Raw genomic sequence first — 20,773 nt, forward strand, 5'->3', positions numbered from 1 at the left:
AGTCAATTGTAACGTGTGACATCCCTCATACGATTTCGGTGTCTGATGCTATGTGCGCAGGTGTGCGCTCTGCACCGCAGCTTAAAAAAGGTCCGCTTCAGAGCGCAGCTGAAAAGCTGCGTTCTGAAGCGCCTCACAATGTCTGTCATTCACTAATCTCTGTCAGTCGGTCACTATCTCTGTCCCTCACTCTCTGTCCATGTCAGTCTATCCCCCTCTCTCATATACTCACCGATCCCCGGCGCTGCACGGCGTTCACACTGCTCCGGCGGCTTTTACTGTTTTGAAAAAGCCGGCCGCCCATTAAACAATCTCGTATTCCCTGCTTTCCCCGCCCACCGGCGCCTATGATTGGTTACAGTGAGACACGCCCCCACGCTGAATGACAGGTGTCACACTGCACCCAATCACAGCAGCCGGTGGGCGTGTCTATACTGTGTAGTGAAATAAATAATTAAATAATTAAAAAAAACGGCGTGCGGTTCCCCCCTATTTTAAAACCAGCCAGATAAAGCCATATGGCTGAAGGCTGGTATTCTCAGGATGGGGAGCTCCACGTTATGGGGAGCCCCCCAGCCTAACAATATCAGCCAACAGCCGCCCAGAATTGCCGCATACATTATATGCGACAGTTCTGGGACTCTTCCCGATTTGCCCTGGTGCGTTGGCAAATCGGGGTAATAAGGAGTTATTGGCAGCCCATAGCTGCCAATAAGTCCTAGATTAATCATGTCAGGCGTCACCCCGAGAAACCCTCCATGATTAATCTGTAAGTTACAGTAAATAAACACACACACACACCCGAAGAAATCCTTTATTAGAAATAAAAAACACACACATATACCCTGGTTCACCACTTTAATCAGCCCGAAAAAGCCCTCCATGTCCGGCGTAATCCAGGATGCTCCAGCGTCGCTTCCAGCTCTGCTGCATGGAGGTGACCGGAGCTGCAGCAGACACAGCCGCTCTGGTCACCTCCACGCAGGTAATGAAGACAGCCGCGCGATCAGCTGCTGTCACTGAGGTTACACGCTGTCACTGGATCCAGCGGTGGCCGCGGGTAACCTCAGTGACAGCTCAGCTGATCGCGCTACTCACCGCCGCTCCTATCACCTCCACGCAGCAACTGAGGTGAGTAGCGCGATCAGCTGAGCTGTCACTGAGGTTACCCGCGGCCACCGCTGCATCCACGGCTGGATCCAGTGACAGCGGGTAACCTCAGTGACAGCAGCTGATCGCGCGGCTGTCTTCATTACCTGCGTGGAGGTGACCGGAGCGGCTGTGTCTGCTGCAGCTCCGGTCACCTCCATGCAGCAGCGCTGGAAGCGACGGTGGATCATCCTGGATTACGCCGGACATGGAGGGCTTTTTCGGGCTTATTAAAGTGGTGAACCAGGGTATATGTTTGTGTTTTTTATTTCTAATAAAGGATTTTTTCGGGTGTGTGTGTTTATTTACTGTAATTTACAGATTAATCATGGAAGGTGTCTCAGACGCCTGACATGATTAATCTAGGACTTATTGGCAGCAATGGGCTGCCAATAACTCCTTATTACCCCGATTTGCCAACGCACCAGGACAAATCGGGAAGAGCCGGGTACAGTCCCAGAACTGTCGCATATAATGTATGCGGCAATTCTGGGCGGCTGTTGGCTGATATTGTTAGGCTGGGGGGCTCCCCATAACGTGGAGCTCCCAATCCTGAGAATACCAGCCTTCAGCCGTATGGCTTTATCTGGCTGGTTTTAAAATTGGGGGGAACCGCACGCCGTTTTTTTTAATTATTTAATTATTTATTTCACTACACAGTATAGACACCGGCTGCTGTGATTGGGTGCAGTGTGACACCTGTCACTCAGCGTGGGGGCGTGTCTCACTGTAACCAATCATAGGCGCCGGTGGGCGGGGAAAGCAGGGAATACGAGATTGTTTAATGGGCGGCCGGCTTTTTCAAAACAGTAAAAGCCGCCGGAGCAGTGTGAACGCCGTGCAGTGCCGGGGATCGGGGATTGGTGAGTATGAGAGAGGGCTGCTAACTTCAGTAACTTAGGAGATTAGCGGTCACCGGTGAGTCCTTCACTGGTGACCGCTAATCAGGGCGCGACACAGACAGAGCCGCAGCATGACCGTGAAGTCGGGTGAAGTTCACCCGAGTTCATTCTGACAGTGCGGCTCTTTCTGTGTCTGCTGTCATCTGCCATTCAGCTCTGCTACATGGCTGTCTGTGTCTGCTGTCAGCGGCCATGTAGCAGAGCTGAATGGCAGATGACATAGTAAAAACGCATCCCTACACATTACACACGCTTGGCAAGTCAATAAATAATAAAAAAAAAGGGTGCCCAATACATACGTCACAGAACACATGATCTAAAGGATCGCACACAAAATTGACCAATTTAACATAGACTACTAACGCACGTGTGACAGCAAATGAACGACCAACGTGAAATCTCATAGATCCCGTATTCAACCTGGGCGTGTCACATCGCAAATGCGATTGTACAACTAATTGCAACGTGTAAAGTGGGCTTAAGACAATGCAGATGTCTCCTGCGGGCTGAACTTTACCGTGCATTTTGTTTGATTCCTGAAAATCTTCATCTTCAACGTCCACAGTGAATGGATCAGAAGAAATGGCTTCAATATTTTCCTCTAAATACCAGCTCAAATTTTCATCAAAGACGGTAAACAGTAGGAAGAACTCTTGTTCTATCTGCACCTGGAAAAGGATAATATCACCATGATCATATAAAAATAGGCAGCCATCACAGCAGCTTGCACCTGTTCACACTTGTCTCATTGTATCAACAGCAGAATGTGGTGGAAATATTCTCTGCAATTGGCAAACTTTTTGTGACCAGTTTTATAAATTTTTACTATACATTGTGTTTCAGTTTCTCACTGTTTGCTGTCAGTCACATCTAGAGGATGATACCCCATAATAAACTGGCATTTCTCATACAGTGCCTTGCAAAAGTATTCGGCCCCTTTGAATTTTTCATCCTTTTCCCACATTTTCAGGCTTCAAACATAAAGATAAAAATGTTAATGTTCTGGTGAAGAATCAACAACAAGTGGACACAATTGTGAAGCTGAACAAAATTTATTGCTTATTTTAAACTTTTATAAAAAAAATAATAAACTGAATATTGGGGCGTGCAATATTATTCATCCCCTTTAAGTTAATACTTTGTAGCGCCACCTTTTGCTGTGATTACAGCTGCAAGTCGCTTGGGGTATGTGTCTATCAGTTTTGCACATGGAGAGACTGAAATTCTCGCCCATTCTTCCTTTGTAAACAGCTGGAGCTGAGTGAGGTTGGATGGAGGCGTTTGTGAACAGCAGTTTTCAGCTCTTTCCACAGATTCTCGATTGGATTCAGGTCTGGACTGTGACTTGGCCATTCTAACACCTGAATACGTTTATTTGTGAACCATTCCATTGTAGATTTTGCTTTATGTTTGGGATCATTGTCTTGTTGGAAGACAAATCTCCATCCCAGTCTCAGGTCTTTTAAAGACTCCAACAGGTTTTCTTCAAGAATGGTCCTGTATTTGGCTCTATCCATCTTCCCAGCAATTTTAACCATCTTCCCTGGCCCTGCTGAAGAAAAGCAGGCCCAAACCATGATGCTGCCACCACCATGTTTGACAGTGGGGATGGTGTGTTCAGGGTGATGAGCTGTGTTGCTTTTCCGCCAAACATATCATTTGGCATTGTGCATAAATAGTTTGATTTTGACTTCATCTGACCAGAGCACCCTCTTCCACATGTTTGGTGTCTCCCTGGTGGCTTGTGGCAAACTTTAAACAAAACCTTTTATAGATATCTTTGAGAAATGGCTTTCTTCTTGCAACTCTTCCATAAAGGCCAGATTTGTGCAGTGTACGACTGATTGTTGTCCTATGGACAGACTCTCCCACCTCAGCTGTAGATCTCTGCAGATCATCCAGAGGGATCATGGTCCTCTTGGCTGCATCTCTGATCAGTCTTCTTCTTGTTTGAGATGAAAGTTTGGATGGACGGCCGGGTCTTGGTAGATTTGCAGTGGTATGATTCTCCTTCCATTTCAATATGATCGCTTGCACAGCGCTTCTTGGGATGTTTATAGTTGTGGAAATCTTTTTGTAACCAAATCCGGCTTTAAACTTCTCCACAACAGTATCACGGACCTGCCTGTTGTGTTCCTTGGTCTTTATGATGCTCTCTGTGCTTTACACAGAACACTGAGACTATCACAGAGCAGATGCATTTATACGGAGACTTGATTACACACAGGGGCTTATATTTATCATCAGTCATTTAGGACAACATTGGATCATTCAGAGATCCTCAATCAACTTCTGGAGTGAGTTTGCTGCACTGAAAGTAAAGGGGATGAATAATATTGCACGCCCTAAGTTTTATTTACTTTTTACAAAAGTTTAAAATAAGCAATAAATTTCGTTCAACTTTACAATTGTGTCCACTTGTTGTTGATTCTTCACCATAAAATTTAATTTTTTTTATCTTTATGTTTGAAGCCTGAAATGTGGGAAGAGGTTGAAAAATTCAAGGGGGCCGAATACTTTCGTAAGGCACTGTAGATGAATTTTTGCTACAGTTGCATCCGATCTGTAAATTAAACAGACTGAGCGCTGGGCTCATACATTTTATTTGTAGTAAAAAATCTGGGTGATTTAGAGGACCCGTAGTACCACATGTAGAAGTGGTATCAGGTCCTTTTTAATCAATATATGGCAGGAGAAGAAACAGCTTGAAGCTTGAGAGTATAAGGAAACATCACACATGGAATATACTTACAGGTAACTAAAATTTTGTCTTTTTTGTTTTAGAATTTTGTTCAGCATAGAAAGTTCTAAAGCTTGCAAAACACTTAATTAGGGGATTTGTCTTCATTCCTGTGATATAAGAATATGCATGTAAGTGGCTTCCAAATCCCTGCTTTCCCCAGTCTATTTTCCTGCCTTTAGCTGCACTTATGACAGAAGTACAGATGATGGCAGTGATGGTTCAGTTCAGTTTCTGTGTCAGTAAGACTAAGGAGAAGCTACTGAAGGAGATTGTTCTGATAAGGCAGAATAGCATTGGATGCGAGAGAATTGAATGTTATTTGCTCATGATACTCAGCCCAGCCTCGACTGCTGTGAGTGCCAGCCCAGCCTCGCCTGCTGCGAGCGCCATCCCAGCCTCGTCTGCTGCGAGCGCCAGCCCGTGCGTCGTCTGCTGCGAGCGCCAGCCCAGCCTCGCCTGCTGCGAGCGCCATCCCAGCCTCGTCTGCTGCGAGCGCCAGCCCGTGCGTCGTCTGCTGCGAGCGCCAGCCCGTGCGTCGTCTGCTGCGAGCGCCAGCCCGTGCGTCGTCTGCTGCGAGCGCCAGCCCGTGCGTCGTCTCCTGCGAGCGCCAGCCCGTGCGTCGTCTGCTGCGAGCGCCAGCCCGTGCGTCGTCTGCTGCGAGCGCCAGCCCGTGCGTCGTCTGCTGCGAGCGCCAGCCCGTGCGTCGTCTGCTGCGAGCGCCAGCCCGTGCGTCGTCTGCTGCGAGCGTCAGCCCCAGCGTCGTCTGCTGCGAGCGTCAGCCCCAGCGGCGTCTGCTGCGAGCGTCGTATGCTGCGAGCGTCAGCCCCAGCGTCGTATGCTGCGAGCGTCAGCCCCAGCGTCGTATGCTGCGAGCGTCAGCCCCAGCGTCGTATGCTGCGAGCGTCAGCCCCAGCGTCGTCTGCTGCGAGCGCCAGCCCCAGCGTCGTCTGCTGCGAGCGCCAGCCCCAGCGTCGTCTGCTGCGAGCGCCAGCCCGTGCGTCGTCTGCTGCGAGCGCCAGCCCGTGCGTCGTCTGCTGCGAGCGCCAGCCCGTGCGTCTTCTGCTGCGAGCGCCAGCCCGTGCGTCGTCTGCTGCGAGCGCCAGCCCGTGCGTCGTCTGCTGCGAGCGCCAGCCTGTGCGTCGTCTGCTGCGAGCGCCACTCCCAGCATCGTCTGCTGCGAGCGTCAGCCCATGCGTCGTCTGCTGCGAGCGTCAGCCCCAGCGGCGTCTGCTGCGAGCGTCGTATGCTGCGAGCGTCAGACCCAGCCTCGTATGCTGCGAGCGTCAGCCCCAGCATCGTATGCTGCGAGCGTCAGCCCCAGCGTCGTATGCTGCGAGCGTCAGCCCCAGCGTCGTATGCTGCGAGCGTCAGCCCCAGCATCGTATGCTGAGAGCGTCAGCCCCAGCGTCGTATGCTGAGAGCGTCAGCCCAGTGTCATTCTATTGTGATATTTTCGCATGTGAAAATCGGATCACAGTTAGGAAGATGCAGATATTAATTTCTCCATCTTCTCCATTGCCTGTCTCGGCTTATATCGGATTAATGTCATCCAAGTGCAGTCCGCTGTTTTCCTCACACCCATAGACTTGTATGGCTGCGCGCCATCTGATATGCCCTGCCAATCGCAACATGCACCAATTTTGTTTCTTATGCTGAATCGGTATGAGATGAAAAAAAAAAATGGTGGTCAGCACTGCCCCATAGTATAACATTGGAGAGAGCCCTCTCTGATAAAACATCAGCTATTCCTCGTCTATGATATATGGTAGTGTGAGTAAGCACTAAGCACAACACTCAGAGGAGACAGGTTGAGCTGACCCATCAACCGCCATCATCTGTACTCCAAATTAGTACATACTGATATCAATGCAGCTGGAGGCAGGTAAACAGACTGGGAAAATGCTGTGGTTGGGAGGCTTTTTTGGGTTGTTTTTTTTTTTTTAACAGGAATGAAGACAAATTCTATAACTTTCCATGCTGGACAGTATGATAAAAAAAGTTCAGTTACGATACCTGTGTGTTATCAGGGCTTAGTGAGCCTTTTTTGCAGACCACCAGTGGACCCACCAGTCCAGAATTCGTGTCCCTCACTGGGTCAGAGGCTGAGTAGTACATGTAGGCCAAGCACCGGGGATCACTGGCGGTCGGTCCGTCCTTCTCCGGGACATTCCAGGTGTATGTGAAGGTTTCACCAGGTGCTACGTGAGCTCCGGGTTTTACTTTACCGCCTACCACAAAAGCACAATCATGAATGATAAGTAAGATGACAAATAGGTTCAACGGCCGAAAGGGTTTCTCTAGACCTTGTAAATTGATGTTGTAGCCAGAGAATATTAGATTGGGTGCCAAAAGGCGAATGCAAAACAAACTGATCAGCTGAAGCGCTCCAGCAAGTGCTTCATCCTAGTTATGGGGTGAATCTATTCACAGGCCCTGGTTTCGCAGCCTGGTCAGTAATCTCTGGTCAATGTTTGGAAGTTCTGAGAACCAACAGCTATCTGGTAGTATCTGCAACTCCCTCTTTGATTAGCCATTGCCAATCTCACAGGTACGACGCCATGATGACACCGCACTAGGCCAACTAATCAAAAGAGCATCCGGGGATGTCATCAGGTAAGAGGCGGTTCTCAGGGATCCCGTGTAGTCCGGCACTTGCGCAGATTGATAGTTCAGCTCGCACAACACTACTGGACATGTGCCGCCCCGGGAATGATGGCGCTTGTGCAAGATCTTGGGTAGGGGAGCAGATCACTGAAAGAAGAGTCACCAGTGATGGGAGGCCGGTGGAGAGGCAAGTGGAGAGAGGCCGGAGAGCTGTAAATGCAGGGCCAAGGCCCCTGAATTTGTGGCTCATTAGCATAAAAATTGGACAAGAGATTTCTCTGAAATGGAAATACAGATTGCTGAAACAGTGATATGGATTTATTCGGCATTACAAGGATGAAATGTCACTCTAGGTAGGGGAAACTACCAAGCGCATGGCGAAAGGGAAGGAAAACCCTGCATTTAGAGATGGTGAACCTTGACCAAACCTACTGCTGGTCCCTGGGGTCCTTCACCGCCCTAGATAGGTTCCACACCTATAAGCCGAGCTGGATACCTGACCTTAGGTATCCGTAGGGCTGGGCACTAAGCAGGAAACTGGTGAGATGAACTTTTCCTCAACCCCACTAAATAACTATAGAAGATATAAGGAGGACACACAGGGAAAAAAGCATGAACTATTTATCTACAGATGACTCAGGCAGAGGTTCAGCAAGGTTCATCAACGATACTACAGAGGAGTACAAGCAACCTGCTTGCAACTAAGGCTAGAAGGATATAAAAATATCACCAGCACCAGTCCAAGGAAGGAAGGGGTATTTAAACAGCAAGAGAATGCTGATGATCAGCAGCTGGGTGGAAGGCGAGCTCCTGCTGGGTCCAATAGGAGGAGAGATGAATCCAGCAGGAAATCTGCCTATACCAATGACTACTGACAGCAGGAACAATGGAAAGTCAGGGAGCATTCTGCACAGCCAAACGCTGTGACCTTCTATATCCAGAAACCACATGACTGTCTGTCGCCCATGACTCACCTGTGACACTTAAAGGGGTATTCTCATCTCCAAAATCCTATCCCAATATGCAATAGGTGTAATAATAATAATAATAATAATAATAATAATAATAATAATAATAATAATAATAATAAAAAATAATAGCAAATGCCTCCAATTACAAATCTAGCATAGTTATCTGATTCACTATGTCACTTACCTCAGGTGCAGGGCATTGCAGCTGAGGCATCCATAGTTACATACACGCATATAGTGGCAGTTATTAGTTGCTTGTGGTCGTAACCATGGATGCCTAAGCTGCAATGCCCTGCACATGAGGGAAGAGACATGGCTGTTTCCGAACTAATTTACATTTCCAATTGGAGGCATACGCTAATATCATTATTATTACACCTACTACTTATTGGGATAGGATTTTGGAGATGGGAATACCCCTTTAACAAAGATGACACTAGTGGTGGTCATCTCATAGAGGTATACGACTTTAAATGGAGGAAACATACCATCAATGTATGGCGCACCCTCTGAATCTTTCCCAAAGGACAGTCCGTGAGGCATCATACTATAGTTCCTATCGGCCTTGTTAGAAAACACAACCATAATGGTATCTCCCGCTTCAGCTTTGATGACTGGACCTAAAAAGGAAAAACAAATAATCAAAATTGTCAAAATTACCAAAGTCCATAACCAGTAATAAAAAAGGTCAAAACTTTGGTATACTTAAATTGGTGATCATTGTCTTTCACAATACATAATGGGGACGATCAGCTGATCACCATTGTCCCCGGGAAAGTCATGGACAGCCAGGAATAATGTGGTGATGGTCATCAAAATAAATGGCCATCACTAAACCACCACCCACTTGGCTGTGGCAATCAGCTCCCCCTAGTGGTGTCTGTGAGCAGCCAGAATATTGAAGCTCTGTATGAAACAAATGGGGCTTCAGCCAATATAAATATAGAAAGAAATTAAACTCTGTGGAACTTTGAACCTATTTCAATTTCTAAAAAAATACAGTCTAAGGCTCCTTCACACATCCATGTTTCTTATATGAGTGGTGTCTGTTTTCACACGTAACGGAGACATGTTCACACGCATACTATTAAAAGTCAATAGAGATCTTCACACCTCTGTGTTAACACCCAGATGATGTGTCCGTATGGACTATCCGTGTGGTCCACACAGACATCTGGGAACATCCATGTGACACGGGAACGCATTCATGTGACACACACCGGAAAAATACAGATACTAAAATGATTGGTTTTCTTGGTGTATAGGATGTCCAAAGCTAGAAAAATAGATAGATAGATAGATAGATAAACTCTGCTAAATAGCTGTACAAGCTAATAAATAATTTACAGAAAAAATGACAGGGGTCTCCTCTAATTTTTATAACTCATGTGTCAGATAAAAAATGGTGGGGATCCCAAGCAGATTTTTAAAATTATTTATAAAAATAATTAATAAAAATTGACATAGGGTCCCCAAACTTTTTTCTCAAAACCAGACAACTCCATATATTACCCCGTTTGCCACCGCACTAGGGCAACAAAGCCAAGTACAGAGCCAGATTTGGCACATCTAATAAATGCACCAACTCTGGGGCAGCTGCGGGCTGCTATTTTTAGGCTGGGAAGGGCCAAATAACGATGACCCTTGCTACCCTAATAATATCAGCCTCAAGTTGTCTACTGTCCCTTGGCCGGTTTTGGAAAGAAAAGGGGAGGGGGGAATCCGATTATCAGTTTTGTTTTTTTTGTTTTTTTTTCTCCTCTTCTTCAGAGAGCCTTAATTTTTTTATTTTAAGTCAATCTTGCCAAATGAGGGGTTTTTTTTTGCGGGACGAGTTGTACCTTGAAATGAAACCATAAGTTTTACCATATAGTGTACTGGAAAATGGCAAAAAAATTCCAAGTGCGAAGTTTGTAGACACCAAACATGTATACGTTTACTTTTATCTAGGGGGTTAAAAAAAAATAAAAAATCAGAAGTCTGTCCAAAAAAAGTGGCGCACTTTTTGTGCCATTTTGCTCGACCCATAGCATTTTTATTTTTCCTCTCTGCCTCAGTGATTGATTACTTTTTACATCTCAGGCTGACATTCTTAATGGTAAAATGTTTGCGCAGATGCTACTTTGGATCGCCTGTTAGCCTCAAATTTTGTGCAAAATGCAATATCAAAAAACAAAAATTTGGCGCTTGAAATTTTGATAAATCGGGTATTTCTGAACACGCCGATACCAAATGTGTATTTATTTTTTTACCCATTAATTTTCAATGGAGTGAAAGGGAGTGATTTGAACTGTTAGGTTTTTTTTAAACTTTTTTTTACTTTTTTTTATTTTACTAGTACACCTAGGGGACTATAAGGATCAGCAGTCTGATCACTCATTCATTTCTGGTGATCACAGCTACACAGCTGTGATCACCAGAAATACTCACCTCCTGTTACTGGCAGCACTCGGCCGGGTGAAACAGGAAGTGAGTATAGCTACAGGAGTCATCACATGACCCTATGCTACCATGACAACCCTTGGCTCACAGTGATCACGTCAATGCGCTGCCGAAGGAGCCAGGTGAGTAAAGATTTACCGAGACCAGCATTTAAATGTCGCTGTCATATTTCGACAGTGCCATTTCAAGGGGTTAACAGATGTCGGTGGATTGTGGATCCACTCGTGCCTGCAAGGCACACATGCCAGCTGTACAAATCAGCTGACATATGCGCGAATTGCTGCCGGTGGGGATTACACTATGGTGGCTTAGGACGTAATGTTATGGCCCGCTGTCATTAAAGAATGTCCAAAATGGACAGTTCAACGTGTGCATTTCTTTACATAGACGTGTGAAGGAGGCCTAAGGTCAATATTAATTTAAAGGACCTAGACATAAAAATAATCCTGCTTTTCACACCCAATATTCCAAGATGTTCCTCAGCTTTAGATTGAGTCTTCTTAGTAGTAAAGGATTCATCTGTGTATTCCGTGTAATGCACCTTCCAATAAGAACCTCCAATCCGGTCACTGCTTTTGGTAAAAAAAGTTGCAGAATGGCTGTAAAAGAAGAAGTGTGCATTAATAAATGTAAGCAGCATGCACAGAAAATACTAGATCTCAAATAACTCTCTACCAGCAGGTGGCGCTTTAGTAAACTGAGATCTGCTTTAAACTCATGGACTTGTGAACAGCACACCATAAGGCGAGGGGAGGTATTACAGGTAAAGTACAATAGTTCAAACCTAAATATTATCTTGGTATTATTATGATATCATGTTATTATGATGCGTTCACAATGTAAAGCGATACATTAGCAGAATATACAGCCTTACCTATCCGGATCATCCAACGCTTTGTGTGTAAATCTGTCGTAATTGTTCGGTGCATAATTCCACATGATTTTCTCAGCAGCAATAAAGTATTTTTTCACATTGTCAAATGTCAAAGCAGTAGGAGGGTGTCCACAGGTTCCCACATTGTATAGCCCCATCATTCCAGCTATAAAAATATGTAAGCAAATAAATTCACAAAAAAATTTGAAGTAAAAAAAAATAAATAAAAATAAAATTAATTTTATTTATGTATTTAAATTCAAAACGTAATCACATTATCTTCCACTAAACTAGAAATGTTTCAAATCTCCATCACAGAACATGATAAATGATGACAGCTCAATAAGATGTTTAGAAGATTACTGCATATATCTTTATTAATGTTGTCCCGGCGTGGCGGGGGAACGCCCAACGTGCAACACAATAGGAGAGGTACATCAGGGAAAATGTTAAAGAAGGCACTGACGATAGGGAAATAGATCACCACCTCACACTCACTGGTGTCTGATCCTTAACGTCCTTACCATGTGCGCAATCTTATTTCTCATAGTCTGGGAGTCCTTCGTGTGTTTTTTTGTAAACTCTATGAGGGCTTTTATATGTCTTGCACTGAGAGGCTTCCGTCAGACCACACTGCCATAAAGGCCCGACTGGTGGAGGGCTTCAGTGATAGTTGACTTTGTGGAACTTTCTCCCATCTCCCTACTGCATCTCTGGAGCTCAGCCACAGTGATCTTGGGGTTTTTCTTTACCTCTCTCACCAAAGCTCTTCTCCCATGATTGTTCAGTTTAGCTGAACGGCCAGGTCTAGGAAGAGTTCTGGTGGTCCCAAACTTCTTCCATGTAAGGATTATGGATGCCACTATGCTCTTAGGAACCTTGAGTACTGCAGAAATTCTTTTGTAACCTTGGCCAGATCTGTGCCTTGCCACAATTCTGTCTCTGAGCTCCTTGGGCAGTTCCTTTGACCTCATGATTCTCATTTGATCTGACATGCACTGTGAGCTGTGAGTTCTTATATAGACAGGTGTGCGCCTTTCCAATTCAAGTTCTCCTATTGACTTCCGGTGTCGTTGCTGCATCTTGAGTGATCATTGATCCAAGTAGACTAAAGTCCCTTACAACTTCTAGTTTGTCGCCGTCTAAAAATAGTATTACAACACTACTACTATTACTGCTTCTAATACTGTTACTAGTAGTACCACCACCACCACCACCACATTTTTCTGCAAAGATAAAAATGTACAAGCAATTTGCTTCCCTGCTATAAATATTCTTATAGGTGATGTCTTGGCTTCCATTGCATTTAGAAGCCTTGGGTAGAGGTCCGTGCTGCCTCCTGCCTAACCTCCCCCACATCTGCCCTCATTTATCACCAGATCTATATTATAGTGTGCAGTTCTTGCTGTTTATGCATTTTGCTGATAGCAGTAATATTAATAGAACATTTTCCTATATGGGGCAGTAACCTGCGGTGCATCACTGCCGCTGTCAGCAGGAGGAGGGAGGTTTATTTCTTTATGAGCAGAGAAAGTACAAGACTCCGCACCGGTTTATTTATCACTTCTGATCAGAAGAAACAGAACGTCACAAATCCCGGCCACGGTTATCAAGACTTAAAGGGGGTGTCTGGTTAACATATGCCATTCAAATACACCATTAGGCCTAAAACACACTTCTGCATAAAAAACGTACGTGTCTCACGTTCCATTTTTCGGGTCCGTGTTCCGTTTTTTATGGGCGTTTCTCCGGTACATATGACATCTGTGTGATTGCGTATGCTAGCCGTGTGTGCATGTGGAATGGCTGTGTATGTGCACGTGTAATGTCCGTGTGAAATGTTCCGTGTGTGATGCACAAGGTCGTTGATACATGTCGGCTGACAGCAGACAGAGTTGCGCGATGAGAATGAACTCGGGTGAACTTAACCCGACTTCATTGTTATACCGCGGCTCTGTCTGTGTCGCATACTGATTAGCGGTCACCCGTGACTCACCGGTGACCGCTAATCCTCTGAGTGACTGTAGTGAGCAGCGCGATTAGCGCTGCCGTCACTCAAATTACCCGCGGCCAGCTGGAGTCCTCCCCCCGAGACCACAACTCACCTGTGACTTCATCGCTGTCACTCGGGCGCCTTGCTGTCACAGTTGGAGGAGTGACGTCATCGCTGATCGCGCTACTCACCTCAGTTGCTGCATGGAGCTGACAGGAGCGGCGGTGTTCTTCTGCAGCTCCTGTCACCTTCATGTAGCAGAGCTGGAACCGACGCGGGACCTCCGTGGATTATGCCGGACATGGATGGGTTTTTGGGGTTAAATAAAGTGGTGAACGAGGGTATTTGTTAGTGTTAATTATTGCAAATAAAGGATTATTCGGGTGTATGTGTTTATTTACTTTAACTTACAGATTACTCATGGAAGGTATCTCGGGGAGACGCCTGCCATGATTAATATAGGACTTAGTGGCAGGTATGGGCTGCTGCCATTAACTCCTTATTACCCCGATTTCCAACGCACCAGGGCAATTCGGGATGAGCCGGGTACAGTCCCAGGACTGTCTCATCTAATGGATGCGGCAATTCTGGGCTGCTGCTGGCTGATATTTTTAGGCTGCGGGGCTCCCGATAACGTGGAGCTCCCCATCCTGAGAATACCAGCCTTCAGCCGTATGGCTTTACCCTGGCTGGTATCAAAATTAGGGGGGACCGCACGTCGTTTTTTTTTTTTAATTATTTATTTATTTTACTGCACAGTATAGACTCGCCCACCGGCGGCTGTGATTGGTTGCAGTGAGACAGCTGTCACTCAGCGTGTGGGTGTGTCTAACTGCAACCAATCATAGGCGCCTGTGGGCGGGGGAAGCAGGGAATAGTAGATTGAATAATGAGTGGCCGGCATTTTCAAATTAATTGAAGCCGCGTATCTTTGGCACAGCTGTTCTACGCCGCGCTGGAGATCGGGGATCGGTGAGTATGCGACAGGGGAAGATACAGACCGAGCGTAAAAGGGATGATGACTGAGAACAGCAGAAAAAAAGGTAAGTATACTGACATTTAACAAAAAAAAGCCCGACATCGCTTGTTTAAAAACGCACACGGACGGTACGTGTAGCACACGGACATGCTACGTGTGCCATCTGTGCAGGCACGGACCCATTGAGTTTAGCGGGTCCGTGCCTGCGTGCTGAACGCCAAAAACGGACATGTCGGCCATGTGGGAAAACGCACACATTTACTTATCACACGGACACACGTTCCGTGTGGTTTTACGTATGTGTGCCTTCTCCCATAGGGTAACATTTGTCAACGTGTCTCCGGTACGTGCAAAAACGTTCCAAACATGTACCGGAGACACAGATGTGTGTTGCAGGCCTTAAAGAATTTCTGGGAGTCTTCTCAGGTCTGCAATAGTATTTCTTGCTGTGGAGAATTTGTTGAACACAGCCGGTGACCCATTGTCTCATCTCCAGAGACCGCTCCATACACCCACCCCCAACACTATAAAGAAGTCAGGAAGATGTTAAAGGAATTGACCAGCATTAGTAAAACATAGCCGACTTCTTCCAAGAACATCACCATCTGTATCTACAGCTTGTGTGTGATGTTGTAGCATTGCATTCACTTTAATGTAGCTGGGCTGCAATACCAGGCACAACCTGTAGAGAAGGATGGCGCTTCCTTTAGAAAGAGAGGGCTGCCATGTTATGATCTCGTATTGTGTCGCGTCCTAACTTTTCCCTGAACAGCAGTATTCACTAGAATGGGGTGATGCGGGTGGCTGAGATTAATTCTGTCCAGGAAACAAAACAGGAAAAGGGTGCAATTTTCAGCTTTTTGGGAGGTCCATCAAAATGAGGGAATATACCAGGGAATTGCATAAGATAAGCAAATCATTTTAAGTCAGGAAGACAGGGGGACATTGTAAGAGCATGAAAGTATGTGTAATCAGACGCATGTAAGGACGTTCCGTTCCATTTTATGCAGGATGCAGCCGGGCCCTTTAGTGTTGGTTGGGTGCAGTGCCAGACTGGGGCGGCAGGGGCCCATCAGTAACATTGACTCTGGGGGCCCAGTGATCAACTACATGCAAATATTACATTCACAAATTTTCCAACCCTTCTATCTACCCTTATACACTGTATAGTTTGTAAAATGTATGATGAGATGCTTCCTTTGAATAAAATGTAATTTAAAGAAAAAAAAAAAAAAAAAAAGAAAAAAAAAAATCGCATGGAAATAAAAATGCTATAGCTGAAAACGTCATTTTGTCCTGCAAAAAACAATGCAAATCAATTATTTTTTCTAGGAAAATGTTTATATTCTATAAATGCAGACAACCATAAAAAAAATATAAAATAAAATTAAAAATTATAAAATTAAAATAAAAAAAATTAATAAAAAAATATAATATAATATAATATAATATAATATAATATATATATATATATATAATCCTTGAATCCTTGAATATATAAAGGAAAAAAAAGGTTCCTTTTTTTTCTCATATATTTCACATCACGTCCACCTGTTCACATTTGTAAAGGTGCTGCCAGTCCAGTTTGATGTCAGGTTAGTACCAGCGTGGGAAACCAGCAACAGAACCCCTTGTTTTCATTATGTTTTATATATATATATTGAAAACATAATGAAAACAAGGGGTTCTGTTGCTGGTTTCCCACGCTGGTACTAACCTGACATCAAACTGGACTGGCAGCACCTTTACAAATGTGAACAGGTGTACGTGATGTGAAATATATGAGAAAAAAAAGGAACCTTTTTTTTCCTTTATATATTATATATAATATATTATATTATATACTAGCTGTAGTACCTGGCCATTGCCTTGGATAGTAACGGTTTCTTTGTCTCTCTCACAGTCTGTCTGTCTATCTTTGTGTCTGTGTGTTTGTCTCTGTGTGTGTGGCTCAGTCTGTGTCTGTCTCTTTCCCTGTCTGTCTGTTTGTGTCTATCTCTCTTTCTGTCTCTGTATCAGTTTCTCTCTGTATCTGTCTGTCTCGTTCCAGGTCTGTCTATTTTCACCTCTGTCTCTTTTCCCTGTCTCTGTCTCTTTTCCCTGTCTGTCTGTCTCTGTCTCTATCTGTCTCCCCACCGACATCTTATTACCTCACACATAAGCTTCTTATACTAACAATTTATTTTGTTCCTATAGCAACCACTCACAGCTGCTATTAATAAGCTGTAGCTCTTATCTCCATTGACTTTAATGGAGACAGGTGTTTTGGAGAGTAACTGTAAAGCGCGCGGTTAAATTTTCCTGTCAAAACATAATCTATAAGAATGGTTATACCTGGCTCACTGTATATAAATTTAGGTGCTCGGAGAAAATCTATGACGTTTCCTGAGTCACATGGGGTGTCTGTGCAAAACTTCGTGATGTAAATGGGATGGTGCGAATTCCTTTAGCAGACATACACACATACATACTTACACTCAGCTTTATATATTAGATATATACAGTATATATATATATATATATATATATATATATATATATATATATATATATATATAATCTATTAGTCACTACACACGACTTATGTAAGCAAATTCACGAAAACCACCCAATTTACATAGAAACTCAACGGATTTTTTTTTTTTAGACAACTATATATTTTATTTATATCAATTTAAAACATGATTAAAGAACAAGCAAGTAGTGCACAGTATGGGCGAGATCACAATCAGGGTATACGTTCCCTGATGAAGAGGTGAAACGCGCATCGGGACGCTCGGGTGTAACACAAACCAAGCAGTCAACTGGTTAGTAATTAATGCAACCTTAATAGAAATGATTTGAATTGGTATTGTTTAGACTAACCTAATACTACTAAGGGAGGAGTATAGGGTATAACCTACTAGTGACATAGGGCAAACCAACTTACTGTTCAACTAATTGATTATTGGATGCATTATAGTTAAGGATTTTTCCCTATATCCCATTACCACTTTTGAGGTTGTATAACTGCCTTTGTATAATCACTTTTTTTAATCTGCTGTGATTGTGATCTCGCATATACTGTGCACTACTTGCTTGTTTTTTAATCATGTTTTAAATTGAAATTAATAAAATATATAGTTGTTTAAAAAAAATTGGATCAATACCACTATCTTTTCCTCCGCTGAGCTTCTCATACATATATACACACACACACACACACATATACACACATACACATATATATATATATATATATATATATATTCGTATCACTGTAATAATGCTGACCCAAAATATAAAGATGCCGCATGGCACAATGAAATAGAAAATATAGAGTGGGACCCCCCTATTGAGATTTGCCAGGACGTGGCAGGGGTGGCTCAAAAAATGGATCAATATTTTGCTAAAAATCTCATTTTGTATTATTGTACAAGTACAGTTTGAAAAAAATCTGTGATTTTACACTTTTTTGATGCATGCCACTCTCAGATGTGCTGGCTTCCCTCTTTTTACTTGCAAAAAAGAAAGATGTCTGATCACTTTTACCATAGGTGAACTGTTTAATAAAAAAACAAAAAACAAAAAAAAAAAAACAAAAAACAACCACAATTCCTGAATTGATGTTTCATGTTCATTCTCCCTCACAAAAATTGGTATAGAAAGCGATCAAAAAATGTTCTGTGGCCGAAAATCATATCAATAAAAATGTCAAGTTATTCCACACAAAAAAAAACCTTGGGGGGAAAACCGCGATTTTTTTTTTCTTACTGTGTGATAGTAACCAACCAAAACAATACTATATAAATCTGGTATTCCGTTAATAAAACCATCTTATCTCTTATACCACATGGTGAATGGTGTAAAGATTAGAAGCAAGTTGTTACGGGGGGACCAGCAGATTAGGACCAGGGGGTATATATCCTAATCGCCAGTCGGGGCCCACCGTGCTCCAGATGACAAAGGAGCTGCTGGCACCTGAGGGTTAGACGGAGACTATAGAGCTGGATGGCTCTGAGATAACCCAGGAACTCTGGGAACCGGTCACGTGTGTTGGGACACGTCAGACCGGACGACAACCCGATTAGCGTTTTGGTGCACCTAGCGCTACACCAACCACGTGTGCAGGAAACACGTCAGGCCGGGTGGTAACCAGGTAGCATTGACCGGAAGACCGCCATGAAAGCGCCCTGTCGGCCACGTGTGTAGGACACGTCAGGCCGAGCGGTCCTCCGATTAGCGTTTCTGGCCACCTCTCGACTGGCCACGTGTGTGTAGGACACGTCAGGCCAGATGGGTACACCAGTAGCGTTGACCGGGAAGCCGAGGAGGATAAGGAACACCCTGTTAATTCCACAGGGGTCCTGGGGTACGCTGTCCGTGCGCGTAGGGGGCACAACCGGACAGGTGGCGCAGCAGGTGCGTTGTCCGTGTGCGTAGGGGGCACAATCAGACAGGTGGCGCAGCAGGTGCGTTGTCCGTTTGCGTAGGAGGCACAATCGGACAGGTGGCGCAACAGGTGCGTTTGTCCGTGTGCGTAGGGGGCACAATCGGACAGGAAGCACAGCAGCCGCAGCCCAGTTAACGCCACTGGGCTGCTATAGCAAGACTGGAATGGCAGGAGGGAAGCACGGCGCCTGACCCTGATGTGCCGAGCCACGAATCTTGGCGTGACAGGCACCGTTCGCCTAACCCTACCTACCGCTTCCCAACATAGGCTTATGCCGCAATGAGGCTCTAACATGGAGGTGTGCTCTGACTGGGCAAAAGTGAAGACTGCGCACCTCCATGTTGTCTCCAGCCCCTTTTATAACCTGGGTCCGCCCCAGACCCAGGGTGGAACCACCAAGGTCCAATAGCAGAGTGCCATGTCATCAGTGACGTCACATGCGACCTATCCGGAACCGCCACGTCATTGATGACCTCATGGCAGCCACGCCCCAAACACTTCACCAGTCATCGTCTGACGACCAATACTGAGGTGCCAGATCATAGGGGCGGGCCTCTGCGAGCCAGTCCGGAGTTGCCACGTTATCAGGACACCTGACACCCTCTGCCCTATCAGGGCCTGCCACCTCACGGACATGCTCAGTGAGGTCCTTACCGGACCTAGCCTCTGATGCACTAAGTGCCTGAGCATACTCAGTAGCCTGAGCCACAGGCTTAGAAAGCAGACTATCAGTTTGAGCATGCTCAGTAGGCACATCCCAGAACTTAGACACAGCACGAAGTCCAAGTACCTGTGCAAAGAGGCTATTAGGGTTAATTGTGGGAGCATGCTCAGTAGCCTGAACTGAGGACTTAGTCTCAGACATAACACAATCAGGCTGAGCATGCTCACTAGGCAAAACACCGGGCTTCAACTCTGGCTGGGGTAAATCGGCGCACGCATGCGCACTAGCCGCCTCTCCACACTTAGACGTGGTGGAAGGAACAGCCAACTGGACGACCCGAGGCACGGCCAAGAACGGCAGCCGGCGCCTGGGCGAAACAGGAACTACAGCAGGCTGCTTGCGGCTATGGCGGCGCCGGTTCGTAACACAAGTCTTGACCTGCTTTTGATTTATTCATTCTTTCTCAGAGATTGCAGCCTGGCTTGGCTCACATTTATCCTGCGCTCTACACTGAACGTTTACAGTGAGTTTCCATGTAAATCTCTGAAAAATGTGATTCTGATAAAATTACCAATATAACATTCCCTATAATGATGCAGAGGAAGTAGCATTGAACTCTTTCTCTGGCCTATAATACGACAGTGTCTGTCTTTTCAGATTTCTATAGAAGCGAGTTGGGACACAATTTTGAGCACTTTTGAAAAGACAGAGGGCAGACAAATCCAGAGTAAAGGGTGTTTTACGATTGCTAGTGATGTCGAGCGCGATAGCACCCGCCCCCGTCGTTCATGCGACATTTGTTGATCGCTGCCGTAGTGAACATTATCGCTACGGCAGCGTCACACGCACATACCTTGTCAGCGACGTCGCTGTGACCGCCAAACAATCCCTCCCTCAAGGAGGAGATGCGTTTGGCGTCATAGCGACGTCACTGCGGCGTCACTAAGCGGCCGGCCAATAGAAGCGGAGGGGCGGAGATGAGCAGGACAAAACATGCCGCCCACCTCCTTCCTTCCGCAT

At 45.2% G+C, this 20,773-nt stretch overlaps 1 protein-coding gene across 1 annotated transcript in view; it reads right to left on the bottom strand.

Moving 5' to 3' along the window:
- Window positions 1-20,773, bottom strand: part of HEPHL1 (hephaestin like 1) — a 107,046-nt gene that overhangs the window by 38,859 nt on the left and 47,414 nt on the right. Inside the window, exons 6-10 of the mRNA XM_075337496.1 lie at window positions 11,686-11,851; window positions 11,271-11,410; window positions 8,858-8,989; window positions 6,808-7,022; window positions 2,569-2,719 (exon numbers count right to left, since the gene is read on the bottom strand). Coding sequence (XP_075193611.1) covers window positions 2,569-2,719; window positions 6,808-7,022; window positions 8,858-8,989; window positions 11,271-11,410; window positions 11,686-11,851 — 804 coding nt within the window. The remainder of the gene's footprint in view (window positions 1-2,568; window positions 2,720-6,807; window positions 7,023-8,857; window positions 8,990-11,270; window positions 11,411-11,685; window positions 11,852-20,773) is intronic.

The sequence above is a fragment of the Anomaloglossus baeobatrachus genome, chromosome 2 (genome assembly GCF_048569485.1).
Source record: "Anomaloglossus baeobatrachus isolate aAnoBae1 chromosome 2, aAnoBae1.hap1, whole genome shotgun sequence".
Taxonomy (NCBI): domain Eukaryota; kingdom Metazoa; phylum Chordata; class Amphibia; order Anura; family Aromobatidae; genus Anomaloglossus; species Anomaloglossus baeobatrachus.